Source organism: Mytilus trossulus, chromosome 4 (assembly GCF_036588685.1).
Source record: "Mytilus trossulus isolate FHL-02 chromosome 4, PNRI_Mtr1.1.1.hap1, whole genome shotgun sequence".
NCBI lineage: Eukaryota > Metazoa > Mollusca > Bivalvia > Mytilida > Mytilidae > Mytilus > Mytilus trossulus.
This window is the reverse complement of record NC_086376.1, coordinates 19,919,106-19,933,840: the sequence shown is the minus strand read 5'-3', so window position 1 is coordinate 19,933,840 and position 14,735 is coordinate 19,919,106. Positions and strand designations below refer to the sequence as shown.

Here is a 14,735-nt window from a genome sequence, read left to right as displayed (position 1 = left end):
TGAGACGTTATTTTTAATACATTGTACACAGAAGGCTTTATATAAAAATTGGCAAAAGTAAGAATTAACTTAGTAATAGATTTAAATAATTTGAATATTCTTTGCTACGTATTTAGCTAGAACTACTTGTCCTCTGGAGCTCCTTTGTTAACTGCGGATTTTTAGAGGAGTTTTTTTAATATGTTTTGCTTAGTGGACTTAGTCTCGCAGATTTTCTTGACTTGTTTTTTTAAAATGTGTTTTGGTGTCTTCACTTCTATTTTTAAATATAGATTATTCTATTTCATTTATGTTGTCATATATACATATTGGAATAATTTGTAAAACGAATTTAGTTTCAGAAAATTATAGAAAATCAACAAACAATTTGAGTTGCCCAAAAGAGAAACATGAAGATTCAATGGACGAGTTACAAGATTCTATTATGTCGAGCTTGATGTCATTTGACGAAAATAATCTTCGTTCACATGATGAAACGTCAGAAAAAAATGTGTTTACTACTGAATCAACCAAGCCACAAGTGGTTGATAAAGATATGTCGTTGTCATCAGATTCTAGGGAAAGAGAACCAAATTCGATATTATTTGAACGTATCAATAGGGACCTAGCTATTGCTGTTAGTGAAACTCCAGAAGAAATACAACACAACATACTTCAAATGCGTGCGTAAATTAGTAAAAAAAATATATTCTAGAATTGTTATTTTTCCTTTATATTGCCTTCTGGTTTTCACTGCAACATTAAGTTTGGTGATTTAAAATCTTTGATCGCACACATTTGTTGTTATTAAGCTGAGACACAAAATCATCACATAACTACATCATGCATTTTAAATTAGTTCCTATGTAGGGATTCAACCTTTTAAAAGAAGCGGGTATAGTTTGAACATGCATGAGAGTAACTTATTACGTATAATATGTAAACGCCATACGACTTGAACATGGGAAATAAGATTTGGGGTTTCATCAACGGTACGCATATCAGGTGTCGGTTATCAGGCCAAATAGTTTATCATGAATGGGACTTGCATAGTTTATAGACGGGAAAGGTTAAAAAAGCCATGTTGTGACAAAATGATAATGTAGGCCAACCTTGAAAAAGATTTCCTCTACTCGCTATTGAAGCGCATTTAACATTTTGACTGACCTTAGTGATAACTTGGGCTATATCAATGAATTTCTATTTTCTATTTCCGTGTATAACACTGTTCTGTTGACCACCAAGAAAAAATAACAGGGAGCATTTGTCTAAATTAAGTGGAAAAAAGAACGTCAACAGCTTGTTACAGAAAGTCTCTCATCAAATTGCAAAATCATAAGCTCAGACGATTTTTTAACAACCCTCATATTCCTGTCTTGGTACAGCCTTTATTTTCTTATGTGTAAATGTAATCCACAGTATATGACTTCCTACATATTTTTCTTGTAGCTTATGATGATGTGGAAAGCGATTCAGATTCAGATGATGAAACAATACCGAAAAAAGTTTTAAACCTAAGAGAATACCAGAAGGAACTAGCAGAACCTGCTAAGGACGGAAAGAACTGTCTGATCGTTGCACCAACAGGGTGTGGAAAAACTCATGTAATTATGGATATCATACAGGTATGGTTGACTCAAAACTAGTTTATAAAGTATGATGTATCTTTTACTCAAAATTTCGAAGTTGCAAATAGATATTTTTAGCTTTTCCTCAAATATCAATTTTGAGTTTTAGACGCACACAAACATTTTCCATAAATATGTTTATCATTTATTTGTCTTAGCTTGTCTTTCCATGATGCGAAAGCTTGTAATATTTTGGTCTTTTGCTTAAATGTAGTTAAAATTGTAATTTCTTTTTCGCTTACATGTAGTTAAAATTGTAATTTCTTTTTCGCTTACATGTAGTTAAAATTGTAATTTCTTTTTCGCTTACATGGTATTTTGCAAAATAATACTGATAAGTTATGGTCAAAAACATTTAGGACTCACACGCATCTTTTAATCAATACGTAAACAAACACCAGCCGATAGACTAGGAGTAACAATAATTTATTTGTCCGGCAAGAATGACGTTTTAGTATGGTGCATGACCTTGGGAGAAGTCATACTAAAGAACGTTTACCTTCAGAGTTTGTTGTTGATACAGCAGAAAGCATAATATTTTTATATTTCAAAATATGGTATTGTCCTGTACATCACTACATGTATATGCTTGAAAAGCTTTTATGGACGATAAACCAGCATGAATTAATCAATTTATAAATATCAGTATAAATAGGTATAGGAAGATGTGGTATGAGTGCCAAGGAGACAATTCTCCATCCAAATAACAATTTATAAAAGTAAACAATTATAGCTCAAGGTACGGCCTTCAACACGAAGCCTTGGCTCACACCGAACAACAAGCTATAGAGGGCCCAAAAAAGTTTTAAAACCATTCAAACGAGAAAACCAACGGTCAAGTATATAAAGGCTTTCAAGTCGATCTCAATATACCATGTAAAACACTGATTGGTAGAAAATATTTATATTATTTAAGTATTGTTTCTTCTTGTATAAGATGAAATAGGTGATCATGTTGGGAAACATTTAAGCCTTTACAAAATACTTCTGTTGCCATTTGAAATGTTTAAATCTGTTTTTGATTTGTGTAAATATAATGTAAAAGATCCATCTTTTCTGTATTACAGGATCATAATTCTAAAATGTCTCGTAAAGGCTTAATAGTTAAAGTTGCTGTATTGGTGGAACAACAAGCTCTGGCTGAACAGCAGGCAGAAAGATGCAAAGAATATCTCCAACCACTAAGAGTAAAACTTATCACCGGAGAAATACACAGAGAGGAAAAACTTCCAACACCGTTATCATCTTGGTTGAAAAGGTGCTATATTTTGATATTCAAATTTTAAAACCTTCTCAAAGAATGTTCTTTAAAATTGAGAGTATGGTAATGGTAAAATTAAAAAAATTATTCCGGAATTTAAATCTCATGTTGAAAAATATTGGACATTTCAGAGCGAGATAACCCAAGTTGTTTAAGAAATTTAAAACTCTGATAGTTTTAAATTGCGAACCGATATATTATTCTATTATGAAACATGATATCTCGTGTGTGTATTGAAATTAAATCGTCATAATTTTAGTAAATTTACATAAACTCGGTTTTGAACGTATTTGTGTTATTCTATTGTTCATTTTTTGTAATCGAAATATAGCCTGGCCACGTTATATCAAATTTATAAACAAAATACATTTTCCTGTATCAAATATCTTCAAATTCGATAGATTTTCACAAACAATTACCAATTTTATTTCTGAAAAATAAAATTGGACAAAGCAGAAACTATTATAAGGTCAGCATTTCTATTATGTCTATCAATATGTATACTGTACATACGACATCTGTCGAACGGAGGTTTGGAGTTTGCAATTCAAAATGCAGTTGACAACAGAAAATATTGATTTAAAAAAAAAATCTTGATAATTTAGACTGTTTCGTCATTTTTCAATCTTATCTGCTATGAAAAAATCAACTGCGACGATTTTTTTTTTGGAAGAATCATATTTAGAAATCTTTCTAAAAGTTCACTTGCTATGGATTTTTTTTATCACATTTAAGGTAAAAAAAAAATATTAAAAATTATATCAGGGTATAAATGTTTCCCGTTGACATTAATGATAACTATTGATAAGAATTATCAATAGTAGCACGTGTCCTGATTAATGTAAAAAAATGTCCTTTATTTTTGTGTATGTGACATACGGTGAATTTATTTAGTTTCGTGGATCGTGAAACACTTTTATTTTATTGGATATTTGATGTCGTATCTTTGCCAAAGTTAGGACACATTCATATAGATTGTGTTTGATACGGAAATGTTAAAAAATACGGATCTATAGAGGGTTAGAAAAAATATTTTCATGGTTCAATTTTTACGTTCCCCCTATTAATTGTACTTACCTTCTATGAATAAGTATGGGGTACCGGTAGCAAACAAAACTTCCATAATTTAAAAAAAACATCGAAGAGTTTCTGTATATCTGCAAAGTCAGTGGTAAGATGTAGGTTCTTTTGAAATCTGGTCCTTCGTTAATTGTTTTGCATATTAAACTATTGTTTTGCTTCCGTGTCTAATAATTCACCAAAAGCAATGATATCAGTATTTATGAAAAAGAATAAAATTCTCTTTTTTTCATACAGGAGGGACATTTTAGTGATAACATCTGCATTACTCGACAACTCTCTGAAGTCCGGCGATACAAAGATTGAAGATTTTACCTTGCTAGTGTTTGACGAATGCCATCATGCCAAGGATAAACATTCGTATGCTAGAGTTATGCATTACTACATGGACCGAAAATTTGACGACAATTTTCAACGAGAAAGACTACCCAAGGTTATTCTCAAATTTATCTATAAATCATTTGTCTTCTTAAATAATTCGTAAAATTTAAACATTTAAAAGTGTTTGTTGGAAGATAGAACATTTTGTGTAGCTGAACATATCTAAATTCTTCCAATGTGTTAAAATTTACTGATTATAATGTGATGGTTAATATGAAATATTTACTCGGATTTTTTTATTTTTTTTATTTCTTAGGTGATTGGTTTAACTGCATCTGTAGGTGTTGGGAAGTCAAATAAAATTCCTGGTGCAAAAAATCATATAAAAGCCACAATGTCAAATTTAGACGCAGAGGAATTGGTTACAGTGAAGAGAAACAGATTGGAACTATCAGAACACGTTGTAGTACCGGACAAAGGTTTGTGTATATATCACTTTAATTGTCATTTGGTAACTTCCAATAATTTGATTAGAGAGATATTCTAGACTATAAACCGTGTTTGTAAAAACATGATAAACACGACGGGTGCCACATGTGGAGTAGGATCAGCTTAACCTTCCGGATCACCTGAGATCACCCCAGTTTTTGGTGGGGTTCTAGTTGCTAAGTGTTCTATGTTGTTTCTTGTGTACCATTATGTGTCTGTTTGACTTTTTGATTTTTTAACCATGGCGTTATATAGATCTATGAGTTTGACAATCCCTTTGGTATCTTTCGCCCGTCCTTTAAATAGAACTTGATGAATTTCCATTGAAACTTTCCCAAAAGGCCAGTATTTTGGAAGGATGAGAAAACCATGACCAACGGAAAAAGACAAACATCAACTTTTTACAATATTTGAATGATATTATGAATTAAAATAACACTTTAGTTCGTTGGATGCGCTTTTCCTGATTCACTTTTACCAAGAACGCTTATGATACCAAACATTTGAAAGCTAGTGATGTACAAAGTTGAAGAAAAATTTGAGGTGTATAAAAAATGGAACATAAAGATCATTTTCGTATGAGGAAATTGTAACCTTAATGAATTTGTTTTTAAATTTAACGATGGGAAAAATTGACATCGTGCGTCCTCGGGGCTTTTTACTCCTTTTTTGCATTTATCTTTATTATTAAAGCTCAAATAAAAACGCAATTATTTAGGAACTATATGATCAATAGAGTGCTATTTATTGTGGAAACCATATTAATGCATGTACTAGTAACTAAGAAAGGTCAGTATTTGCCGTTTTAACAGAGATTTGGTTCGAATTCATAGAACAATGACTTGTTAAAGAGAAAACAAATGATTTGATGATTAATACAACAATTACTTCATAACATTGATTATTTTGTCTGTCATGTAACCATTTTTACATTATTTGATACATTTGAAGGACTTGTCTTTCAACAGACTAAATGTAACTAAATGGCATGTCTTTTAGCTTACCTTTAATGGAAAGCAACTGTGATATTCTTCTTGCGTTGTACTTTTTCACATGAGGTATACTTCAAACAGAATGTTTAAGTTGCTATGCAAAGACACTAGCATTATCGTTCAATATTGTTTTGCCCCTTTTCAGAGAATTTTTATCAAAACATAATTTCTAGCGTTTTCTATCATGGTTTTCAGAATCCAAAGACGCCTATGTATTAAAGATATACTTAGGTGAGGTTAGGTAAAAAATATTAAATCTAAAATTTAAAATTGATACTATAACCTGGTAGAGCTTTTTAACGGATAAAAATAAGCTTACAATATTGATAGGTCATGGAACCCCTTGAAATTTAAATATGGCGGGAAAATTCTGATTCGAGCTTTTACCTTATATTTTGATTGGTATTATTTGCTTCTCAAAACAAAGGAAAGAAAATCAAGAATCTTCTAAAATGTTGTAAAATTACCTTTCATGCGCTATTTAAAAGTCTTATATGAAGAAATAAATGGGTGTTACGGGGCAAAATATTTTACCTTGTATTGTATTGAAAAACATCAAGGAGTCCGAACATTTGACACGAATTGCAAAACCTCACCTAGGAAAATCCTTAAGAATTCATAACGGTTAACTTGAATTTATCCTTTCCTGCGAACACCATTACTACTGCTTGATGGATGTATAATGTTGGCATAACAAGGGTACATGGATACGTTGCAATGTCAAATCACATTTAGCCGATTGTTACATCACTGAATACGATATATTGCCAATATGTGATTTGCCACATTTAACATTACAGGCAGGTGGAACAGGATTACCAGGGTAAAGTCACCTTTCTTGAGAGGCTTTGGACATTGGAAGACATGCCATTTAGTTACTTTACACTATTTATTTATGTTTCACTTTCAATTATATCTAAATGTCGATTGGAAAATCTAAATATATATATACAAACTTACAATATACTCAAACGTTAAATTTAGAATCGATGAGACAGTAAAAAGTTTCAAAGAAAATGACAAGTAAATAAAAACTGGTTTAAAATTGACACAATTAAGAAAACCAGTTAACCATTTTGCTAATAGTAGATCTTTTCATATGACGTTTGTTTTCCGTTCGTTCTGGTGGTTAATTAAGTCCACACTTGATTTTCTCCGGTTTTAAGAATTTACCGCTTTTAGAATTTACCTAGAAATTCTGAACTTAAATATGTTTTCATAAATTTAAGAATTAGATGATGTATAGAAAGGAAACTACTTAATAATGTACTACATTATTTATAGAGACATGAACTAATCCAATGGTAACATCCACAATGCCACCATGAACAAATGCTTTTCTGATCTTTATTACTGATTTAATTTGTAATCGAACATGACAAAGAATTTTTTCTGTAATATCACTAGTGTATCTGGCAATGATCCCGATTTATTTTATATTAAACATGGTCCAATTTTGTGTATTATCATATTGGTTTTGCAGACCCTTTAAGACGAAGGTTTACTTTCATGTTTTAAATACAATGTAAATTGTGGAGACGTAGGTTGTTTGCACTAAAACAAAATAAAAACAATGTTCTAATTTATTAGGTATTATTGTTGCACCTGCAAGACAGAAAGATCATTTTGGAAAAACTCTTGTTAAATTAATGGAAAGCACAGAAAAACACATCTTTACTACTCCATGTAAGTATACGCTGAGATTATTTCGTATATTTCTGATGATTGTTTATACCTTACTTATACATCATGAACATAAAAGACAACATTAAAATATGAGGAAGTCACAGTAATTTAAAAAGAAAACACTTCTGCAAACTTTGAAATAGAAAGCGTTTTCTTCTATTCTTGTCACTAGAGGAAATATGACATAATCAGCAATTGCACACGTCAAGCAAATGTGTAAACTCGTGAAAATGTAATAACTGCCTTTCAGACAAAATACAAATCGTAACTGTTAACCTTATGATGGAGCGCGAACGGGTTATTTAGGTATAATATATTTCTAAATATTGACAACAATTTAATAGTTATCAAACGTACCGGAATAATGAATTTATACGCAAGATGCGCGTTTCGTCTATATATGACCTATTAGTGACGCTCAGATCAAAATAGTTTTAAAGCTAAACAAGTACAAAATTGAGGAGCATTGAGGACCCAACATTTCAAAAAGTTGTGGGAAATGAGTTTACGGTAATATATGTTTGGGATTGGAAATAAGTTTTTCGAAAAACTTATATTTTTGTAAACAGGAAATTTTATAAAAATGACCATATAATTGATATTTATGTCAACACCGTAGTGATGACAACTGGGTTTGTGATACCCTCGGGAATAAAACGTCCCTCAGCAGTAGCAAAGACCCGGTCGTGTAAAAAGTTATCAAAGGTACCAAGATTATAATTTAATACATCAAACGCGTTTCAAACAGACAATCAGACCATGTACTTTATTTTACTGTAGATGCAAAGATGATTGGAAAGGATAGCAATCTTAAAGCACCTACCGAGAAGGGATCAGACGCATACACACAGTGGATCAGTAGACTTAGAAGAGAAACGGCTCAAATAAAAGAAGAGGCTAGACGTTATATAACAACTTGGAGAAACTATTTAAATGTTGGTGTTCTCTAACAATTTTGATATTTATTACATGCTATGTTAGATAATAAGAGATTTCATAACGAATACGAATTGAATATTGCGTGTATTAATTAATAAACTCATCATAGATTCCAGCTTATCAAACTTCAATATACATTTGATAATTTATTAGTCTTTGGAATGTGTCATTGAAAGATGATTAATTAACCACCAATGAGGATTCCTACCAACAAATTCATTTTTTGATGTATATGAGGAGAAAAAGGAATGAAAATATTGTTTCTGACCAAATGTACCTATGAAAATGCCGACTGGTTTTGTTGATTAAATGTTCATCAAAGCATACAAATAAAAAATAAAGAGAAGGAAAAACTCAAAGCAAACTTCCTGCTCTTTTTGAAACACCCGTCATAAATTCCTCATGTTTGTAAAAAGTTAGTGTTAAAGCAAATTGGGTAATATTACCTTCGAGAAGAAGAGGACGGAATTGCAGCTTTTAAATATCAAAGTTTGAATTATTGTGAAGGTCTACAACGAGGCACTGATTATATATGAAGACGCCCGTGTAAAAGATGCCACAAACTACTTAGAAGATAAGATGTATGATCTCAATGAAGGGATTATAAAAAATGAGATAGATGACACCATGAAAAGGCTTTATGACAGTACGATTATCCAATATATAATTTGAAAAATAATGATCTTAAATTCGCTATAAATTTTGTGTTTTTATTATGATGATTCTTCATATACAATGTATTATAAGTAACAGGTTAACTATAATTGCTGTATTGATGAATATCAGGGGTTTTAAATGATCAAAACGCTATAATAAGATATAATTTTAAAGATTTAAAGGATTTAAAATAACTATTCCTTTGGTCATATCAATCTATACCCGTGGTTTTTATTTCAAGAAGGTGAAATGCTTTGGTTTTTTTCTAGTTACAAAGCCAATGTTTGTGGCATGTATAGATGATAAAAGCTATGAAAATCCAAAATTAAAGGAACTAAAAAGCGTAATTTTCAAAATGCTGAGAGAAAAGAGAGATTCGAGGATTATAGTTTTTATTAAAACAAGAGATCTGGCAGATGCCATGGTTAACTGGATGAGAGAAACAGATGGACTAGACAGATTAAAACCCCATAAATTTGTTGGAGCACAGGCCGCTGGAGCCAAGGGAGGTATTTATTATCATATACCATCTATCGGGGTTTGTTCAAGTCGTTTTATATTCGCAGTTTGATGAAATAATGAGCTTATTTAAACTATCACTGTGCATATTTTTTGCTGAATTGGAAAATACAGGCGAAATTACCGTGTAGAGTTGTTAAAGATAAAAACAAAATAATTTTTATTGACTAACAGAATCGATAACAAATAAATAAACGATTAGTAACAAACTAAATACCATGTGTGTCTTGGCTATGACAACATTTATATCAATTGGTAGTTGTTAATTACCGTAACCTTTTTGGACCCTGCTTGCTGTGATGCACAATGGAATTCCATGTATGATTATTCAATTAATAAATTATTATGAAAACAGATATCTTAATCGATGATGCACAATTACATAAATACTGAAATGTTACCTTTAAAGTCATATGAAACCTCAAATTAAAAAAAGTGATGCATATATTTTTTATAACAAAATGGATAGTTTTCATTATAAAACTTATGTACATATACTTTTTTCTGAAGAAAGTTCTTTAATTTGTCCACATTTAGAAGAAGTTTACTTTTTGTTATTGCTTGCTTCCAGAAAGCAATTCGTCGACATATTTTCCGTATGCAAAGTCACCTTAGCGTGAACCTTTTCGTAAAAATCCGGTGATCGCAATACGCATGGATCTGTCACTGAAATAAACTATATCTGATTGTACATGTTAAACACGTGCTCAATATCCATGGTTTTGTGTTGATTGTTGTCTATAAGGTGACAATCGGAAAACTTTGGAGTCACAACAAGGCATTTAATGAGCTACCATATTTGTTAATCATAACAGAGAGAGAAAAATTGACGGTTATACGATATATTTGCGTAAAAATAATTAAATCGTGCACAGAAGACTTAGTATTTGATATAAATGCATTGGTTCAAGAATTGGATAACATTATAGATTCCACAACTGCAACAAGTGTATTAAAATGATTACGATATTTCTCCACTCGAGACAGTTAAATTTAGATATAATTTAAAGCGCGAGGCTTGTCAAGCTTCTTAAATAATTAAACTTTAACTGTTGAGAGTGTAGAAATATCGTAATACGCGAGTTACAGTGGTGGAATCTGTTTCTCTAATGATTTTTATCCTTCCTTTTCAAAGATTTGAGGAAAGTTGTGTACCTTTGATGTGACGTCAGCAGACCTGGTCGCCTTTTATCATGACGTCACTATAAGAAACTTCAGAAGAAAACAAGAAAATTTAACGTCACAATTAAATGTCAAACAATTTTTCACTAGTAAGGAGAAATATTTTCCTCACACGGGTCAGGAAATGTGAACATAGCACAAAAATAAGAGAAACACTATTTTTCAACAGTCACTCGTTTAATATGAATTTAAGATGAAATAAATTTGCATATCAATTTTGTGTAAACTCGACAATTTTGATAGTACAGCGATAAATCAAAAGATATGCAGGGTTAACGCGGAGTTAAATTTTCGCGTTTCTTTGAGTGCCGCGAAAAAAAGCTAAAATTAAATACACGCCAAATAAAATATATATATTGTAGTATACGCATTTTAGATACGTTGTAGGATGTTACATTCAATAGGTTTAAGTTTCTATCGATGAAATGAAAGATGAAATGTATCCTTCTATGAATTACCAATGATATAATCATACAACTATATACCCAAGATCCAACAAAACATGATCTTTTATTCATTAGAAATAGTTGATGTGAACAATAAATGATTTACGAAACAAAAATCTAAATGGGATGAATTGGTAATTAAAAACAATCTGCATTCGAAATGTTTAAATTCAAAAAATGTAAACGATGTTTATGAAGTCAAAACTCATTTGAGTTATCAATTTTTCCAACATGCAAAATCAAGTTTGAAAAAAAGAGGCAATAAAGGCAACAGTAGTATACCGCTGTTCAATTATGTTAATTCCACATGTTCAAGTCTTGCATGGTAAACATTTCATTAAAATGCATTTGAAGGTATGACAAAGAAAGACCAGACGGAGATACTGAAGTTGTTTAAAGATGGTAATCGTCAAATTGTATGTGCTACATCTGTAGCTGAGGAAGGCCTTGATATCCCAACTTGTAACTTGGTCATTAGGTATGATCATGTCACAAACGAAACAGCTATGATACAATCTAGAGGTATGTATACCACCATCTAAGTTATAATATAGATAATTTCTCTACTTCATTTCTATCTGACTATGCAACCTTTTGGCCAACACGAATAAAGTCGAACTGAAAAAAGGATAAAAAAATCGCCTTTAGTAAACGGGTTGCGTCCGAGTCTCATTCCTTCATGACATCAGTGACTTTCATACTAGAACCACAATTTTGAAAGCCAGGTATGTTTAAATGGATGTTGAACCATCCATTGACTCTTCAACTTCGTACTTTATTTTGGCCTTTTTAACTTTTTTTGGATTCGAGCGTCACTGATGAGTCTTTTGTCGACGAAAAGCGCGTCTGGCGTATATACAAAATTTAGTCCTGGTATATATGATGAGTTTATTGACATGCATAAAGTAAGACAGTATAGTATTGACAACAAATAAAGAGACAAAATGTATTAAACATGGACTTCTGGCGTAGAATCTATGGGTTTTACTAATGTTTCAAATTCTTTTAACTGAAATCTGTGATTAATCACAGTCAAACCGTCGAAGTGAACATTCTGAAAATAAAATTCTGCTTTTTAAAATTTAAATAAAGAAATTTCTAATGTTTATTTTTTGTTTGTTATACATTCTAAAAACTTATGAACCCTTTCCCATTCTTTCTGTCATACTTCATTAAAAAAAAGTACACAGCACTCGTAAACACTGAATTTGATATTTATTAGGGAAATAAAGTATAAAGAAATCCATCTTTACATTCCTAACCAATGTATAATCAATTATTAGTTTTTTTTTTTATCTTCTGATGAACAGCAAACTTAGAAATCTTAGCACAGTTGTCTATTTACCAATGCATTGCGTCTATCTGTAAACTTATTGGGTATTATTTTGTATATACCCCTTATGATTCCTATTTAATTATTACTGTCTTTACAATCAATAATAATTATTGTAACCCTAGGCTTTTCGTATTTAGAGAATTTAGTGTTTATTTTTCACTAGGTACTAACATCAGTATGTTTGCTTTTTGTCGAGCATTCGATTTTAGTCGAAAAAGTGAGACATAGCGATCCTACATTCCGTCGGCGTCGGCGGTGTCGTCGGCGGCGTCCACAAATATTCACTCTGTGGTTAAAGTTTTCGAAATTTTAATAACTTTCTTAAACTATCTTTGAATTGTACGACACTTGGACAGAAGCTTGTTTACGTTCATAAGATATTATCCAGAAGTAAATTTTGTAAAAATGAAATTCCATTTTTTCCGTATTTTACTTATAAATGGACTTAGTTTTTCTTCTAGTTAACATTACATACAGTCTGCAGGTAAAGTATTTAAAACATTTTTAAGATTCTTAAACTAGCCTGGATTTTAACCAAATTTGGACAGAAGCTTCTGGCAATTAAAAGATAGTATTGAGAGGAATAATTTTATTGATTTTATTCATCATTTTTGATGAGTGTGTGATTAACAGCAAAAATAGGCGAGACACTGGGTTCCACGGATTCCTTACAAATTTTATTGTTACAACTCCGTTTTTGATTCTAGTATATGTTTGTAGGAAGGGGTAGGGCTGAAGGTTGTCAATTTATCATCATCGCAAGTGAAAAGAGGAAAACTGCAGAGAAAGAAGAAATTAATGAAATTAGAGAGGAAATAATGAAAGAAGCCATCGAAGACATCCAATCGGACATCAAAGATAACAAAGAGGAGTTTGTGGAAGAACTGGAAGAAGTCCAGAGACTGGCGAAAAAGAAACGCGACAAAGATGCTTTATCCGAAAAAGTTTGTTCAGAGAACAAGGAACTTGAACTGAGATGTGAGAAATGTAACCATTATATTTGCATGTCAACAGACATCAGGAAAATACAAGATGCTCACCATGCTGTGGTAAATGATGAGATAAGGAAAAATGTTACGGTTATAAAGTGTAATTCAAAGCGGATTGATCATCAAATAAGTGTAAATGCTGGCAAAGTTAAATGTATAAATTGTGGTAGTGGTCTAGGCCAAATAATAAAGTTTAGTGAAGCTCAATTCCCTGTTTTGAAAATTGAGCATTTTTATGTAACAGATACTACTGGGAAAAACAGCTACTACAAAAAATGGAAAAGTGTACCGTTTAAACCCACAGCGCTATCTGATGACGACCTTGAATCAAGACTACAGGGTCCTCAGTATGTTGACATCTAGGAACGGTTACCCATTATGCCAATCTGATCAAAATACATTCTTAAAAACAGAGCTTATAACGTTATTTGTTTTCCAATTTCTTTTTCTAACATCGCTTTTAAGGTCTTATCGTTCATTACATTAGTTATATGAAACAAAACATAATCGTTTTGAAATACATTATATATTACACTTAATCTTGTTGATTTAAAGCGATAAAAATATGTTAATTTTAGTTTTTCATTTGCTTATTAAAAAAATGTAAAGTTAGCCACAAAATATCGTTTAAATAAAACTTTATTCCAGACGGTGAGAAGATTTGTTTTGAATCTCTAATTATAACGGTATAGGGAAAGCGGTAGTATTACATTTTCCCAGCATTAGGCTGGCCTTTTGTGTACCCAAGATAGGGCGTAGGAAGTCAACTTAAGAGCGCTGTGATTGGATGTAAGGGTGCAATATATTTTTTTATTTATCGATGAATAACTGCAGTGTGTAAATTTACAATATAAATTTTAAAACCTATTGAAATATTTTCTAGAGAATTATTCGAAAAGGCTTCCAAAATTTCATAAATTTGGTGTAAAATGACGGTGGGCATGGATAACATAAACCAGCTCCGTTGGAAATTGGTCATGATACTGTTTGGCTTCAATTTTTAGAATACAGTAATAAAGTACTAACACCACACATAACTGTTTTATCCAGGTTTTTATTATAAAAACTTGTAAATTTAGAAAATTGTTAGTATTGTCGCCAATGGCAGAATAAATAGTACCGTTTTCCCTATAACTGCAATTCGAATCATTGTAAATAGGTAACATAAAAACAAATTGAAGTACTGCAAAATCAAAAGAACATATAGATGTTCACTAAAGTCTGTAAAACA

At 31.3% G+C, this 14,735-nt stretch overlaps 1 protein-coding gene across 1 annotated transcript in view; it reads left to right on the top strand.

Moving 5' to 3' along the window:
* The window catches only part of LOC134714839 (antiviral innate immune response receptor RIG-I-like), a 29,053-nt gene extending 15,030 nt beyond the window's left edge, over positions 1-14,023 (top strand). Inside the window, exons 8-18 of the mRNA XM_063576470.1 lie at positions 336-662; positions 1,429-1,604; positions 2,675-2,865; positions 4,186-4,381; positions 4,586-4,748; positions 7,341-7,436; positions 8,217-8,371; positions 8,883-9,021; positions 9,302-9,541; positions 11,534-11,701; positions 13,236-14,023. Coding sequence (XP_063432540.1) covers positions 336-662; positions 1,429-1,604; positions 2,675-2,865; positions 4,186-4,381; positions 4,586-4,748; positions 7,341-7,436; positions 8,217-8,371; positions 8,883-9,021; positions 9,302-9,541; positions 11,534-11,701; positions 13,236-13,867 — 2,483 coding nt within the window. The 3' untranslated portion in view covers positions 13,868-14,023. The remainder of the gene's footprint in view (positions 1-335; positions 663-1,428; positions 1,605-2,674; positions 2,866-4,185; positions 4,382-4,585; positions 4,749-7,340; positions 7,437-8,216; positions 8,372-8,882; positions 9,022-9,301; positions 9,542-11,533; positions 11,702-13,235) is intronic.
* Positions 14,024-14,735: the final 712 nt, after the last annotated feature.